The 15,270-nt window shown below is 55.0% G+C and overlaps 6 protein-coding genes across 6 annotated transcripts; 4 read left to right on the plus strand and 2 right to left on the minus strand.

The window, feature by feature from the left end:
* Positions 1–1,073: 1,073 nt before the first annotated feature.
* On the plus strand, positions 1,074–1,586 carry EX895_003005 (uncharacterized protein; the record flags this gene model as incomplete). Its single annotated transcript, XM_029883603.1, has 1 exon — positions 1,074–1,586. One exon carries the CDS (start codon positions 1,074–1,076, stop codon positions 1,584–1,586), a length of 513 nt encoding a protein of 170 aa, XP_029739894.1.
* Positions 1,587–2,902: 1,316 nt separating this feature from the next.
* EX895_003006 (uncharacterized protein) lies at positions 2,903–3,766 on the plus strand (the record flags this gene model as incomplete). Its single annotated transcript, XM_029883604.1, has 1 exon — positions 2,903–3,766. One exon carries the CDS (start codon positions 2,903–2,905, stop codon positions 3,764–3,766), a length of 864 nt encoding a protein of 287 aa, XP_029739895.1.
* Positions 3,767–4,213: 447 nt separating this feature from the next.
* On the plus strand, positions 4,214–5,688 carry EX895_003007 (uncharacterized protein; the record flags this gene model as incomplete). The annotated part of the gene is made up of 4 exons (XM_029883605.1): positions 4,214–4,265; positions 4,342–5,147; positions 5,245–5,284; positions 5,366–5,688. 4 exons carry the CDS (start codon positions 4,214–4,216, stop codon positions 5,686–5,688), a joined length of 1,221 nt encoding a protein of 406 aa, XP_029739896.1.
* A 103-nt stretch (positions 5,689–5,791) lies between these two features.
* On the minus strand, positions 5,792–6,616 carry EX895_003008 (uncharacterized protein; the record flags this gene model as incomplete). The annotated part of the gene is made up of 1 exon (XM_029883606.1): positions 5,792–6,616. One exon carries the CDS (start codon positions 6,614–6,616, stop codon positions 5,792–5,794), a length of 825 nt encoding a protein of 274 aa, XP_029739897.1.
* Positions 6,617–8,501: 1,885 nt separating this feature from the next.
* On the plus strand, positions 8,502–13,181 carry EX895_003009 (uncharacterized protein; the record flags this gene model as incomplete). Its single annotated transcript, XM_029883607.1, has 1 exon — positions 8,502–13,181. One exon carries the CDS (start codon positions 8,502–8,504, stop codon positions 13,179–13,181), a length of 4,680 nt encoding a protein of 1,559 aa, XP_029739898.1.
* Positions 13,182–13,432: 251 nt separating this feature from the next.
* Positions 13,433–14,419, minus strand: EX895_003010 (uncharacterized protein; the record flags this gene model as incomplete). The annotated part of the gene is made up of 1 exon (XM_029883608.1): positions 13,433–14,419. The coding sequence occupies one exon, from the start codon at positions 14,417–14,419 to the stop codon at positions 13,433–13,435; it is 987 nt and encodes a 328-aa protein (XP_029739899.1).
* Between the last annotated feature and the right edge of the window lie 851 nt (positions 14,420–15,270).

Consider the following 15,270-nt stretch of genomic DNA (forward strand, 5'->3'; position numbering starts at 1 on the left):
CTAACCCTAACCCTAACCCTAACCCTAACCCTAACCCTAACCCTAACCCTAACCCTAACCCTAACCCTAACCCTAACCCTAACCCTAACCCTAACCCTAACCCTAACCCTAACCCTAACCCTAGCCATCAAACCCTAGCCCTAACCCTAGGAGATGCTCAATGATTTGCATCCGCTGTTGGTCCATACTGACTTCCCCACGTGGCTGCGCAAGAGATTCGTTGGACTAGGTGTCGACAGCTTGGCTCTTTCGGAAGATATCAGGATCAAAGACATGAAGGACTTCCAAGACATATTGATGAGCACAGGGAATACCAAACAGCACCGTCTGCTCTTGGACGCTTGCAACATGTTATGTTCAAGGGACAGGATCATATCCACACTATGAGTGAGCAAAAGCAGCAGTCGGCTTGCTTTCAACAGACACGATGAAGAAGGCGAAATGACGGAAGCGATTAAGCAGCAATCAGCACTCGGCGTGGAGCGATAATAGTTTCCAGCTATCACATTGAGAAATGGCAAACCCTGAGAGAAGCATTATCTTGCGGCATTAAGTGTGGGTGGAGAAGGAGAGAGGGGATGCGTTCGGATGGCGCGAGAACCGGATGTCGTGCTAGTTCGCTTAGCTGTATCGTGTTTCCTGGTAGATATTTGATACAAGTGGTATCAAAGTCTAAAACGCTTGCTGGACATCTGGATACGCCGAAGGATCCTAGTCTTGTATGGCGTGACACGGGGCCTGTTTGACGGAAGAATTGAGTGGCGGGCACTCTATGGAAAGCAATCACCGTTATGCAGATACCGATGCGGCGCGTAAAAGCGGAGTGTCAGTGCGGCGCACCGTAGCAGAGTGTCGTGTGCGGCTGCTGGCAGAGGTGTGCTTCGAGGGTATCAGATTTGGCTAGTGCTTTCCAGCGAGATATAAACAGAGACTGCGAGAGTCCGTGTGGCAAGAATGCAGCTTATATCCTCCAGTCCTACGCTCGGTATCACGATTCTAGATCTACAGCAAGCCTTGCGAACACCACCTGAGCCCTTACACCCTACCCGAGCCGTTTCTCAATTGCCATCGCCATGTCCAACGCTAAGCAGATTCAGGAGGCCAATGCCGACTTTGTTTCTTCGCGAACTACAGGTCAGCTTCCGCTTCCTCCTGCTCGAAAGTTGGCTATCGTCACTTGCATGGACGCCCGTATCGTACCGTACCAGGCCCTCGGCATCAAGGAGGGCGATTCGCACGTCATCCGAAATGCAGGTGGCCGAGCTCCCGAAGCGCTACGATCCCTGATCATTTCGCAGCAGCTCCTCGCCACGACCGAGATTGTGCTCATTCAGCATACCGACTGCGGCATGCTCACCTTCACCACGGAACAGGCGAGAGGCCTTGTCAGTAAGAACTTGAACCTCGAACCATCTTCTCAGGCCCACAAGTACATCCAGTCGCTCGACTTCTTGGACTTTCCTGATCTTGAGAAGAACGTCAAGGAGGACGTTGAATTCCTCCGCTCCAACGAGCTCATCGCGAACAAGACCATCTCGGGCTTCGTCTACGACGTCGGCTTGGGCAAACTCAAAAAGGTCGCCTGAACATCACTGCCTCTCTCCCTAGTTCTCTACTTTCTAGCCACAGACCCTTGAAATTACCTGATCCGATCCGTTCTCCAAGTCCGGGAAGTGCTACGGAGACCTTCTTTGATATCAATACCATCTGGCAACATGTCCATTATCGTACATTTGCCTCTCTGTCCGGAATTACTGCGCCTTTGGATGAATGCATTCATAAGACCCTCCAGCTCTTTTCCCTTCTCTGCCACCCAAATATCACGTTGGGGGTATGTGTGAGAGAGCGATGACCAAGTCGCACTGGACTGATCGCTGCAAAGCATATGCTCGAACCAGGTTTTCAAACGCGGGAGAGGCCTATGATGCCGCATACACCCAAGACAGAGATAATACCTGGTTCGAGCAGATATGCTGTACCGTCCCGGGGGACCAGCAACTTGTTCGAGGGACAGCCGAGGCTGGGATCATTGCTGCATACCAAGACAAGAGCAGGCCTTGGGACATCAGTAGGTAGACGCGCGAACGCCATAAGTCGTTGATCACTTTAGCTGTTGATACATCGAGGCCACCATCGTCATTTCCTAGCAGGTTACAACTGCATTCAAAACGTTTACGGAAGGGTCTGACCTCTAGCGCGTTCAGTCAACCCAAGAGCTACGTTGCGTTTATCAACATCAAACCTCACCACCTTGGATTTCCATCCGAATGATACCAGAGGAGACTTCGGAATTCAAGAACCCTGCGCTATGTCTCACTTTCCGGCGGAAGAGACGACCTGACGCAAGTTGTATCTCAAAACTGCAAAAAAGCCGTAGTTCTGCTTAAGTGCCCTCCTAGCCCCAGGAGGAGAGGCCATACCTTGGTGGATCTGAATTTCCACCAACTTAGCGCATGGCGGCCGTCCGACATTTCAGACCGTATTGGCAATACAGCCGTCTTCTAGCGAGCGGCCGTGGATATTTTCCCATATGAGATGTTGGCAAGTTTGGCGGGACGGCGGCGGCTGTATCCACCGGTGACGGCCCCGCGCCTATGGCTAGATTTGGACGTCGACAGCGCGTCCAGGTCCGCAAGTCCGCGGCAATGCTAAACCCCATTTTAAAAGGGTCTGACACCGGCTGCGCCATCAGCGCGTTCGAACTTTAGCTGCCAGCGGCTGCAGGCGAGGTCCACCACGACAGACGTGGCACGAAGGGGGGTTTGGCTCAACGCTCCACAAATCTGAGCGATGGGACTCTTGCCTTGTCCTCGCGTAGAAGACTTAAAAGTGCGTCCGAAGCCCTTCGTCTGTCCATCCTTATCGTGCCTTGTCACACCTCGTCGCATCGCGTCGTTACAGGATGTCAGCGGCAACTCCCCAGTCCATCGTCGTCACTGGCGCCAACAAGGGTATCGGCTATGAGGCCGTCAAGCATCTCGCCCAGAAGCTGCCAAACACTATCATCTACCTCACTGCTCGCTCGCAATCCAATGGTCAAGATGCCCTGGACAAGATGAAGAAGGAAGCTTCGGCTCACGACTTCTCCAACGTAAGAATTGTGCTTTTGGAGATTCTCGATCCCTCGTCTATTCAGAAAGCGGTGGCAACGGTGCAGAAAGAGAGCGGCACGCTCGATGTGCTGCTGCACAATAGCGGAATCGCTCAATTCCCAGGAGCCACGGGATCCGCGCGAGTCTTTGATGTCAATGTACGTGGCGTCAAGGCCTGCATTGAAGCATTTGGCGAGATCTTGACCAAGGACACGGGCAAGATCATCGTGGTCTCGTCGGAAGTCGGAGCTTGGGCAACGGACGCGATGGAGCCAACACTGCGAGCCAAGGTGTTGGACAGCAGCAAGACAGATTGGCCCCAAGTAGAGAAATGGATGGACGACTGGCTCCGTCACGAGCAGGGAGCGCAAGATGTTCAGGAGCCGTGGAAGCCCGTTGACCACTTGGTCAATTCGGGCTACGCGATCAGCAAAGCGTTCCTCAACGCCTACCTGCGCAACTACTCGCTGCAGAGCCAGAACCCACCACTTGCAATCGTTTGCCCTGGTTACTGTGCCACGGAACTCAATGGCTTCGCGGGTGTTCGCCCAGCCTCACAAGGAGGTGAGAGCGTTGTCTGGCCTATCTTCAACGACTTCAAAACAGGCCATTTCTATCAGGATGGGCAGGAACTTCGTTTCTCCTACCCCATTCCTGCATCGCTCAGTCTCTGAGACGATCTAGGTTCGTGGCTTACCTTGCAATCCGAGTGCGTCACCTGCAATGTTCGTCGCTCAGAAGTTGTGTGCTACATTCACCTTGTGTGTCGAGAAAGCTTTCGTCGACAAGCGGTTCACATCGTGTGCTGAGCTTGTCTGAATGTGTAGAGTGACGAGGCAATTCAGGCAGACAGAATGGTACGCGGCGATCAAGCTTGCGCTCGGTGTTCAACTTCGCCGAAAGAGCGAGACACCCAATTTCAGTGTCAGCGAAGCGGTTTCCACGCACGACCTTCGCAGAGCCGCGCTTGGACGATTCGTACCTTTGAACAGATTGAGTGTCGTCTATTCTGAACTTCCACCGTCTATGTCAGAGGGCAACAAGCATTAGATTTCGTTCTCATCGCAAGCATTGAATCGTTCCGATCTTGTCACGCAGCCGCTCTCCCCAGCAACGAGACCATGTCACAGACCTACAGAGTGGTCGTTATCGGTGCAGGCGAGATCAACTTTGGTAAGTGCATCCGCGATCAAGGCAATTGGCTTAGGCAGCTGATCTGTGACTCTGTATGCCACTGTGCTTCCAACAGGATCGCCTGAAGGTCCATGGAATCACTCTGCGAGGCTAGAACAGATCTTTCACAGCAGTACGACGTCACTGCAGTTTGTTGCCCTTGTCGACCCAGACGTTGGTCGTGCTGCGGAGCGAATCCGCGCGAAACAAGGATCCAGCGAGAACCACATTCAATCAGCCTGGAAGTCGACCAGAGTATGTCCAAGCATTGTCGAAGCTGCATCCTTGCTAGCTGCAACTGGATACAAGCAGGTGAACTTGGTGATCCTTGGTTGCCCGCCTCACTTCAGAGGCACCATGCAGCTTGGAAAGAGGGCCGACGTTGAGATGCTCGAGAGCTTTCCGAACGCCAAAGCATTTCTGGTGGAAAAGCCGGTGGCAGCCATCAATCCCTTCCTTGCAGACGACTGCGACCAAGTTGCTTCTCGATTCGAAGCGGCTTCTGGCTGGACGAGTGTAGGCTACATGCTGCGATACAACAAGGCGATCCTCAAGATCCGCGAAATTCTTGCTCAAACCGGCTTGACGCCAACGTGCATCAATGCGAGATACTTCATGGCGTACGAGTACGCACGCAAACTCGACTGGTGGAACAAGTCACGATCTTGCGGACCGGTGGTAGAGCAGGCGACGCACTTTATCGACCTCGTACGATTCGTGGCAGGAGACGACAACGACGCCTTACTCGATACAGTACGGGCAACGACCGTTAATCACACGGAATCCGTCGGCTCACTCTCCAAGCTCGGCTTTGATGAGTCGGCGATTCCTGCGCAAGAGAGGGTGCCTAGGGTGACCAGTGCCTTCTGGAAGCATGAAAAGGTAAGAACTCCGGCAGCGGGCTGGCGTTTATCCAGACAACAGCGGCGAGAATATGACGCTGATACCCATCCTTTGCCACTCTCCGAATCACTGTCAGGGCACGATTGGAACTCTGACCCACGGTATCACGCTGCACGGTAAGCTTGGATCGATAGTACGAGCAGTTGCACTTGATCTGGATGAGCATAGCTGACATCTGATGACGGTTTTCGAAATAGGCAACACGTACGATACTGAGATCGAAGTGCTTGCTGACGGCTGGATCCTTCGAGTTCGTAACGCTTACGACGCTGTCACGACACTTGCGATCCGAAAACCAGGCCAGGCAGAGGAGGAGATCCTCAAGATTAAAGACGACCCGTTCCTCAGCGAGTTCGAGTGCCTTGTACGATGTAGCCTGCCTACAGAGGACGAAATGGCGTGGGAAAAAAGTGTACCGCACGAGCCACTGAGCTCGTTCGCGGATGCACTCAAGACGTACAAGCTATCGTGGAAGATCAGACTGGCGGCGGAGGAAGAGGATGCTTCCCGCACAAAATGATGCAACGAACTCAATACAAGGCAATGTCAAAGAATTTATTCATTCACATGAGAGGCTGTGTGTGTGTGTGTGTGTGTGTGTGTGTGCGTTCAAGGTAGAACACTCAAGGGAGAGTGTAGCCACCGTCAATGAGCGTGTCGCTGCCGGTCTGGTAGGAGGAGGCATCACTGGCGAGGTAGAGGAAGAGACCCTTTATCTCCTTGACGTGACCTTGTCTTCCGAGCGCCGACATACGGTAAGCTTCGTTGATGACACGAGGGCTCGCACCCAGCTTGGTTTCGAAGAAGCCTGGACTGACGATGTTGACTCTAGCAAAATGCCTCCACTCCCTGGCGAGAGATTTGCCCATGTGAGTGACGGCGGCTTTTGTCGAGTTGTAAACGGGCTGGTCGACGGGGACGTTGACAATGTGGGCGGACATGCTCGAGGTGATGATGAGGTTTCCCTTGCCCTGACGCTTGAAGACCTCGCCTACGTACTTGGCACAGTAAAAGACGCCGTCGACGTTGACCTCCATCTGGCGCTTGTACTCTTGGACGGTCTGCTCGAGGATGGGCTTGGAGATGGCCATGCCGGCATTGGCAACAAAGACATCGATGCGACCAAAGTCGGCGAGGACCTTGTCGATGGAAGCGCGCACCTGGTCCACTTGGGAGACTTCGCACTGGTATGCTTTTGCTCGGATGGAGTGGGATTTTGCGAGCTGTTCTGCTTTTTGAATAGCAATGTCGTTCGAGTTGTACCAGAGGGCAACGTCTGCGCCTGCTTCAGCGATAGCCTCGATGGCAGCGTACCCAAGACCTTCGCTGGCACCCGTCACGACGACGACCTTACCCTTCATGCTGAGCTGCTCAAGCACATTGGTCGGAGTGTCGGGCACGGGGCGTGGCTGTCGCACAGCAGAGCAGTCCTCGATGGTCATAGACATGTTGGCGTGTGTGTGTGTGTGAGTATGCGAAGAATTGACGTTGGGACGCTAGAGGTGACAGAGATAGAAGAAAGGTCGTCGAATGTGGGTACAAGTGGCTACGTAGACGAGATGATACACACAGAGATTGCCGAGGGCGAGGGCGACTTGAGAGGGTGCACAGTCCATACAAGAACCAAGCATAGAGAAGCGAGCACCTGGGAAGACGCGGGGTCGGTGAATTCTGAATGCCTATTCGCCGAGATCGACGCGCGGGCTGCTGGATCATGCCTCGCACCAACGACAACGACAAGGACAACACGGTCCGGTGCGGAAATTTGTGCTCGAAGCTGTCATGTGTCTAGTTTTGATGTGAAAAGCAGGCGAGGCTCTAACATTTCCTTGTTCGCAAGTGCTGCAGACGTGCTGCCCATGTTTACCGCTGATTCTATTGGCGTGTTATCGACGAACTCAATTGATGTTTTGATCCTTTGACCGAGATCCGTTTCTCGGCTTTCACGGAGCCAAGTGACAAGATGGCTCGCTGCATTGCTCGACAGGTACTGGCCTGGACAGGTCCGTGGAGGCCGTATGGGAAAGTGGCACTTGGAATGTATGGCGACGAGCACGAGCATGTTACTATACAGTCAGCTCCAGGTGGAGGATAGCCCAAGTGGAGGATAGGGCAATCTCCAAGAAGGAAGCGGACGGGTGGAGGTAGCGCTGCATATCCGCGAAGCGTGTGAGTGTCGACCTAGTGCATTGCCGCTGTTCCCACCCAACACAACTACTGCCTGCTGTCAGAGTGGTTGATGAATAGCGCGGGATGCGGATAAGCCTCTCTGCCGCCGCCTGCCCGCCCAACGATTGCAAACTTCTTGTCGTCGTCGCCCCCTTTTGAGATTCGCAGCGAAATTTCCAGAATGCGGTGAAAACTGCTTTGCGGCATATGCAGCAGATCCGGTGACGATCAGGGACCGTTCGGGGTGTCATGCCCACGTCTGGATGGGCCACTTGACCAGTGTGCCGGGAAAAGGCGCAAAGCCAGCAAACGGTAAGCTTTTTCTGACAGGACAGTCGTGCTTGATCGCTTCTGCCCATCCATCTTGTTCTGCTCAGTGACTCGGCAAAGGAATTTGATATTGCTGACACTCGCTCGTCAATCCCGGCATCCGAGCTCTGGCGCCTCGACTGTTTGCCAAATAAGGCAGAGCGAGCAACGGCAATGCAAGAAGGGGAAAAATATTGACGGCAAAATGACTCGAACCTCACTCCTAGCTCCGTGGACAAGGTACAAATGCGCACGAACCCAAGCTGAGTGAGTACTCGACGCCGTTCCGGCATGCAGCTACCCATGCAGAATCTTGTGCTTAGACAGACGATAGTGTCAGAGGGCGCGAGAGCGCGAGAGCGCCGGGCTGACGGATGGTCGGCTGGCTATTCGCCGACGAGGCGCTGGCTGGATCTGCTGCTGCTGCTGCTGCTGCTGCTGCTGCTGCTGCACGTCGTAAAACTTTCAATGGCCGTCATTCGATACATTTTGCTTTGCCGCTGGGGCGTCTTTTTGCAAGGCCATCTTCTACCAAACCCCTTAGCTTCTCCGTTTGCCGTCATTCCAGCATACGCTATCCTGCAATCTCTTCAATCTCTGCGTCGGAGTTTAGTCGCAAGAAGCCCCCATAAAGTGGCGCTTCATTGTTTTTTCCTCGTTTCATATCAAGCTTCTTCCGTCGTAGTTCATCCGCGTTTCCCCTTTTGACCCCTCCTCCATCTAGACGCCTCTCTACTGGTGCCACTTCTCTATAAATCGCGTGGTACCCAAACCCCCCCGACACCTCATCCACAATCTTGAACTTGAGCGTTTCCATTCATCACCGTACGTACAGGACACCAAAACACGCCAAGGATGGCGGCCAACTCGCAGCAGGCGCCCGTCGTGCCTCCGATCGAAATGCAACAGGCCAACGTCACCAACAACAACGACAACGAAACAGGTACATCTCCTTTGGCCCGCGTCACCAGCACGGGCACCTGGGGTGAACCCGAACGTGGCGAGCATGTCAACGTAGACCAAGCAAAACAAGACTTCATCCTTGCTCGACAGACATCTCGTCAATCCGCCAACAGTGCCAATGCCACCGCTTCTTACTCCGCCATTCGCGGTGGATCCGTCATTGGTCGTGCCCTGAGCGGCGGTGGTGACCGCAACAGACAGCCCAACATCAACGAAAACGAGCTCGATCTCGAAAACGCTACTTCTCCAGACACCGAGCAAAATGACTTTGATCTCGGCAAGTGGATGCTCACACGCAGCGCACAGGCAAAAGAAGAAGGCATCGACGACGGTAAACCAGTAGGCATGCTCTGGAGGGACATGTCCATCACCGCCCCAGGTTCGGGAGGAGGTGGCATATTTGTCAAGACCCTCCCCGTTGCCATCGCCAACACTGCATGGAGGGATCCCATCGGTGTTCTCACCACCCTCTGCCCACCCCTCGCCAAGCTTTTCACTCCACGCAACATGCCCACCACCACCCTACTCCACAGCTCCAACGGCATCCTCAAACCAGGCGAGATGCTCCTCGTCCTTGGCCGTCCAGGTTCTGGTTGCTCCACCGTTCTCCGTGCCATCACTTCCAAGAACCACAGCAACGTCTCGCCATCCGGAAAGATTCTCTACGGCGGCCTCACTCCAGAACAGATCAACCGCAAGTACAGAGGTGAGGTCGTCTTTGTCGACGAGGAGGACACCCACTTCCCCACGCTCACCGTCGGACAGACGCTCGAGTTTGCCCTCAAGAACAAGGTCCCACACCGATCCCGACGACTCAAAGGCGAGTCGCGTCAAGAGTTCATCGAAACTTGCATCGATGTCATGCTCAAGATGTTCGGCATGACTCACGTTCGCAACACCATCGTCGGTGACCAGGCAGTTCGCGGTGTCTCAGGAGGTGAGCGCAAGAGGACCACCATTTCGGAAGCTCTCGCCACTCGCGCCAGTGTCATCGCTTGGGACAACTCCACCCGCGGCCTCGATGCCTCCACTGCCCTCGACTATGCCCGTTCCCTTCGCATCATCACCGATCTTGCACAGCGTTCCACCATCGCCACCCTTTACCAGGTCTCTGAAAGCATCTTTGACCTCTTTGACCGCGTTGCCGTCATCGACCAAGGCCGATGCATCTACTATGGTCCTCGCAAGTTTGCCCGCTCTTACTTCTACGAGCTCGGCTACGATACTCCCGATCGACAGACCACTGCCGATTTCGTCACGGCCCTCACCGACGTCAACCAGGTCGTCTATCGCCCAGGAATGCAAGCGCAAGCGCCCAAGACCGCAGAAGATCGTGAACGCGTCTGGAAGTCGAGCTCCCTCTACAACCAGCTTGAAGCTGAAATGGAATCTTATGAGCAGCACCTCGCCCAAGCAGAGCAGGCCGACCAGCTAAAGCAAACCGTCCGCTCCGAGAAGCGCAAGGGTGTCAACAAGGGCTCCAGCTACACCGTCAGCTTCTGGGATCAGATCCTGAGCTGCATCTGGCGACAGCTCCTCATCAAGTGGGGTGCCAGAGGCGATCTCTACGTCAAGCTCTTCACCATCATCTCGGTCTCGTTCATGATCTCGTCACTCTTCTATCAGCAGCCTTTCGACTCGGAAGGTGTCTTCACCCGCGGTGGTATTCTCCTCTTTGCCTGCCTCTTCAACGGTTGGCTCCAGCTCTCTGAATCATTCGAAGCCGTGGCTGGTCGACCCATGCTAAGCAGGCATCAGCAGTTTGCCTTTCACCGTCCATCGGCCGTGGTCTTGGCACGAGCTTTGGTCGACATCCCCTTCCTGTTGGTCCAGTGCTTCCTCTCGTCCATCATCATCTACTTCCTCGCCAACCTGAGGAGAGACGCCGGCGCCTTCTGGATCTTCTATGTCTACTGCTTCCTCTCCTCGTACAGCTTGACAGCGCTCTACCGCATGTGTGCCGCCTTTTCGCCCGGCTTCAACGAAGCGATCCGCTTCTCGGTGCTAGCGCTCAATGTGCTCATCATCTGGGTCGGCTACGTGCTGCGTCGACCACAGATGAACTGGCTCATTTGGCTCAGCTACGCACAGCCCATCAGCTACGCATTTGAAGGATTCCTATCCAACGAGCTCAACTACGCCATCGACTGTGCTCCGCAGCAGATTGTCCCCTTTGGCGAACTCAGAGATGCAGCCTACCAGACCTGCTCGCTTACCGGCGCTGAACCTGGCTCTGTCGTCGTCCGCAGCGCCGACTACCTCTCCGTCACCTTTGGCTACTCGAGATCCCACATCGGTCGCAACGTTGGTGTCATGATCGCCTTTTCCGTGCTCTACCTCATCCCTACAGTGATCGGTGCCGAGATCATGAACTTTGGAGGCGCTGGTGGCGGTGTCACCGTCTTTGCGCGCACCAAGGCCGCTAAAGCCAAGCTCGCCTCTTCCGGGCCCGCGCGCGACGGAGACCTTGAAGAAAAGGCTGCAGTTGTCGCAGACCACCCGAGCTCCAGAGACAGCAATGGCAGCATTACCCGCGCCAATTCGCCCGCTTGCCCTGGCAACAAGAAGAGCGCCACCGAAAAGAACGTCGACGCCAAATCGGCCCACGACCTCGACCAGAAAGCCATCTTCACATGGAAGGATATCTCGCTCCAGCTGCCGACAGGCAGGAAGCTTCTGGATGATATCACAGGTTACGTCAAGCCGGGCACCATCACGGCGCTCATGGGTGCTTCGGGTGCCGGAAAGACGACGCTGCTCACCGCACTATCGCAACGAGGTGTGGCTGGCACTCTCTCGGGTGACATTCTCGTCGACGGCAAGCCACTCGGTCCTGGTTTCCAGCGAGGAACCGGCTTCGTCCTGCAGGGCGACATCCACCTCGCATCGCAGACTGTCCGTGAAGCTATCGAGTTCTCGGCGCTGCTGCGTCAGCCTGCCGAAGTGCCTCGCGCAGAGAAGCTGGCCGACGCCCAGCGCGCCATCGAGCTGCTGGAACTCGAGGACCTGCAGGACGCTCTCATTGGCGTCCCTGGTTTCGGTCTCGGAGTCGAACGCCGAAAGCGTGTCACCATCGCCGTCGAGCTTGCAGCCAAGCCAGACCTGCTTCTCTTCCTCGACGAGCCCACGTCCGGTCTGGACTCGGCGGGTGCGGCTTCCATCGTGCGTCTCATCCGTCGTCTCGCCAGCGAAGGCCAAGCAATCCTCTGCACCATCCATCAGCCCAGTGCTTTGCTGTTCGAATCCTTCGACAACCTTTTGCTACTGCAGCCTGGAGGAAGGACGGCGTACATGGGCCAGATCGGCAACGAGCGAGCCAAAGGTTCGGACCGAGTGCGCGAGTACTTTGAGCGAAATGGCGCTCCCGCTTGTCCCCCGACGACCAACGTGGCAGAGTACATGTTGGAAGTCGTCGCGCAAAAGTCGCAGAAGCCTTGGTCCGAGAGATGGAAGGCATCGCCCGAGGCTAAAGCGCTTCGCGAGGAGGTGGAAGCCATCAACGCCGAACGAGCGGGCCGACCTGTCATCGAAGACTCGCGATCCACGCGTGAATACTCTGCCACGCTCAAAACGCAGATTGTGGAATGCACCAAGCGACAGTTCCGAGATCTGTGGAGAGATGCACCTTTTGCGTACGGTATCCTGTTCTCCAACATTGTCACCGGATTCGCCGCAGGAGGTGGCTTTGCGCACCTGGGTAACTCGGTCACCGATCTGCAGTACCGCGTATTCGTCATCTTCCTGGTCATCCTCAACTTCCCTGCCACGGTCAACTCGATCATCTCCAAGTTCTGGGAGATGCGCATCACGTTTACCGTGCGCGAGGGTCCCTCCAAGACCTACTCGTGGATTGCGTTCATGACTGCTTTTGTTGCCGTTTCGATCCCGATTGCACTCGTCGCATCGGTCCTCTTCTTCCTGCCATCGTTCTTCCTGCCCTTCTACACGCAGCGATCGACGGTAGCAGGTCTGTGGTATCTGATGATCTTCTTCGTGACGTGCTACGAGATGTTCTTTTCGCTGGCCCTCGCTGCAGCTTGCCCGACACCGGTGACCGCGGCCAACCTGCTGCCCTTCCTGCTGCCGTTTGTTGCCATTGTCAATGGTGTCATGAAGCCAAAGTCGACGCTGCCTGCGCCGTGGTCCGGGCTAATCTACGCCAACCCTCTGTACTGGTACGTGCGATCGATGGTGGCCAACATCCTCCACGATCTGCCCGTGCGCTGTAGCCAGGAGGATCTGGCCATCTTCGACCCGCCCAACGGCGCGACGTGCGGACAGTACGCTCTCGAGTGGGTGCAGTCGGTCGGAGGCCAGCTGCTCAATCCGGACGCCAACAACCGCTGCGAGTTCTGCCAGTACCAGGTCGGCGACCAGTTCGCTGCTACGCTGGGGGCCACGTGGGGATTCCGCTGGAAGGGTCTGGGCATTGTTGCGGGCTACACCATTGGTCAGCTGTTCCTCGCGTACGCAGCTTACTGGTACTTTACTGAGAAGGGCTTCGGTATCGGTGGCGGCCTCATCTCGGCGCTTGTCGGAAGAGTCAAGCGCTTGGGTAAGGGTCGTCAGTGATTCTTGAGATGGTTTCACGTCACGTTTACATTCATTGATTCTGTAATGCAAGTCTCTGCACCAACTTTTACTTTGGACGATGCTCAAGCAAAAGCTTGCTTTGCTTTGTGTCTGCAAAGGCCACATAGCCTTCCAGTCAGAGGAAGACAGTCAAAGCAGTGAGGTGATGATAGATGGATTGAGGTTAGAGAAAGGCAGCTTTATGAAAGACAAATGAAACGTAGACAAATGCTTTCGAGCGGGGAAGCAAATCAATTAGCGCTTTGGGCGAGGCTGTCAATGATAAGCTTGAGAGCAGCCTTGTAGTCGACGTCGGCGTGTTCGGTGATGAGCACAACTCCACGCTCCTTTTCCTGCGCGATAGCAGCCTCGTCACGGATCGTGTCGATATAGCCAGTAAACTGACCGGTGGACATTTCGACGAAGAGGTTGGCCTGTTCGTCGAACATGCCCGCCTTTTTGAACGTGTTGAACCACTCTTCCTGTGGAACGGGAACTGGGTTGACCTGGGTACCGGTGATCTCGGAGACGTACTGAGCGATCTCAGGGATGGTCTTCCTGGGTGTGACGATCTGCACGGCTGCAATGTGGCCCTTGTTTACGATCTCCTGAGAGGAAGAGTGAGAGGCGAGAAGATACTTGAGCGCGGTGGCAGCGATGGTGTGGGCATCGATAAACTGGTACGCCTTGTCAAACGGAATCAGCATGGATGGAAGAATGTGAGGCGGGTTGACCGCAAGAGGAAGGACGGTCTTGAGGTTCGAAAGGAAGTAAGGAGGACGAAGCGCATAGAGCTCGATCCCATCTCGAAGCTTGGCAAGGAAGCCTTGCTCTGCGATATGTGTGTTGCGGATGGGACCGGTACCGCTGGTCTTTTCAGCTCCTACCGAGGAAAGGTAGACGATCTTGCTAAGCGTAGAGCTGGCATTAGCAGCTGCAGTAATCGAGTCTACCCAAATCTGGGAGAGAGCGAAAGGGTCCTTCTCGCCATAAAAGGGAGGATTCAAGATGTAAGCCGCCTGGCTACCTTCGAGGGCGTCCTTGATCGAGGCGACGTTGGCGATATCCAGAGGAGTCTGAGAAACGATGACATTGGCACCACTGGCTTGAAGCTTGTCGGGGGAGCGAGCAGCAAGACGGAGACGGATGTCAGGGTGCTGCTGCTGCAAGAGCTCGGCGAGGCGAGTGGCGCTTGCCGAAGTGGCCGGGAAGATGCTGATCTGCGAGGGGGCCGACATTCCGAAGTCCAGATTTGAAGGCTTGCTTTGCTGCGTCGAAGAGGTGTTATAGGCTTTGTGGACTGGAAGCAGTTCGAGTTTGTGCGAGAGAGCGTGGAATGATGATGCGGAAGGAGCACGACGCTCGACAGGCTCTGGTTATATAGACGAGAGACTGTGTATCCAAGATGCTCTGGGAAGCAATACCACACAAGGCAGCTAGCTCATTTAGGGACCCACCATGCTCACACGGGCCAGCTTGACGTTACATTCGGCACAGACCGTTCCACGTAAACGCCGTGGCTTTCCAACTGTCACACAGTGCGAAGAGTACCCAACATGGCGTGGGAAGCGAGGCTGTCGCAGACCCACGGTAACACCGGCGCCCTGATGTGAGAGAATGCCAAGAGTAAAGGCTCGAACAGGAAACGTGGTGTTCATGTCAAGAAGGTTCTTCGCTCCGTGGATACCAGGACTCGACGAGACCTTGATTTCAAGCTCAGACATACGACCGACCACAGAGGGCAGCAGCATGGTTCAAGTCCACGGACTTGTGGTTTTGGCTAGAAATCGGATCCCGATCCCAGCTTCACGCCAGGGACCATGAAATCTGAAATGACGCGATCAAAGTGCAACTATGCACAGAGACCATGTCCTCTTAACGCCGATCTGCGAAGATGATGTGCTCTACACGGTCCAACTTTGTCGCAGCAACATATTGCCGAAGAGTGAATGTTCTAGAAGCAACCTGTTCGATTTCGGTGCAAACAGATTCCAGCATCGCTGCAGCATTGCTGCAAACGCCAGTCAAGGGTTTGACTGCGTCAAGCCAGCACCGTTCGGCAAGAACGGTGAGTGTAGCGTGGAAGCAC

The sequence above is a fragment of the Sporisorium graminicola genome, chromosome SGRAM_19, assembly GCF_005498985.1.
Source record: "Sporisorium graminicola strain CBS 10092 chromosome SGRAM_19, whole genome shotgun sequence".
In the NCBI taxonomy this organism is placed as follows: Eukaryota; Fungi; Basidiomycota; class Ustilaginomycetes; order Ustilaginales; family Ustilaginaceae; genus Sporisorium; species Sporisorium graminicola.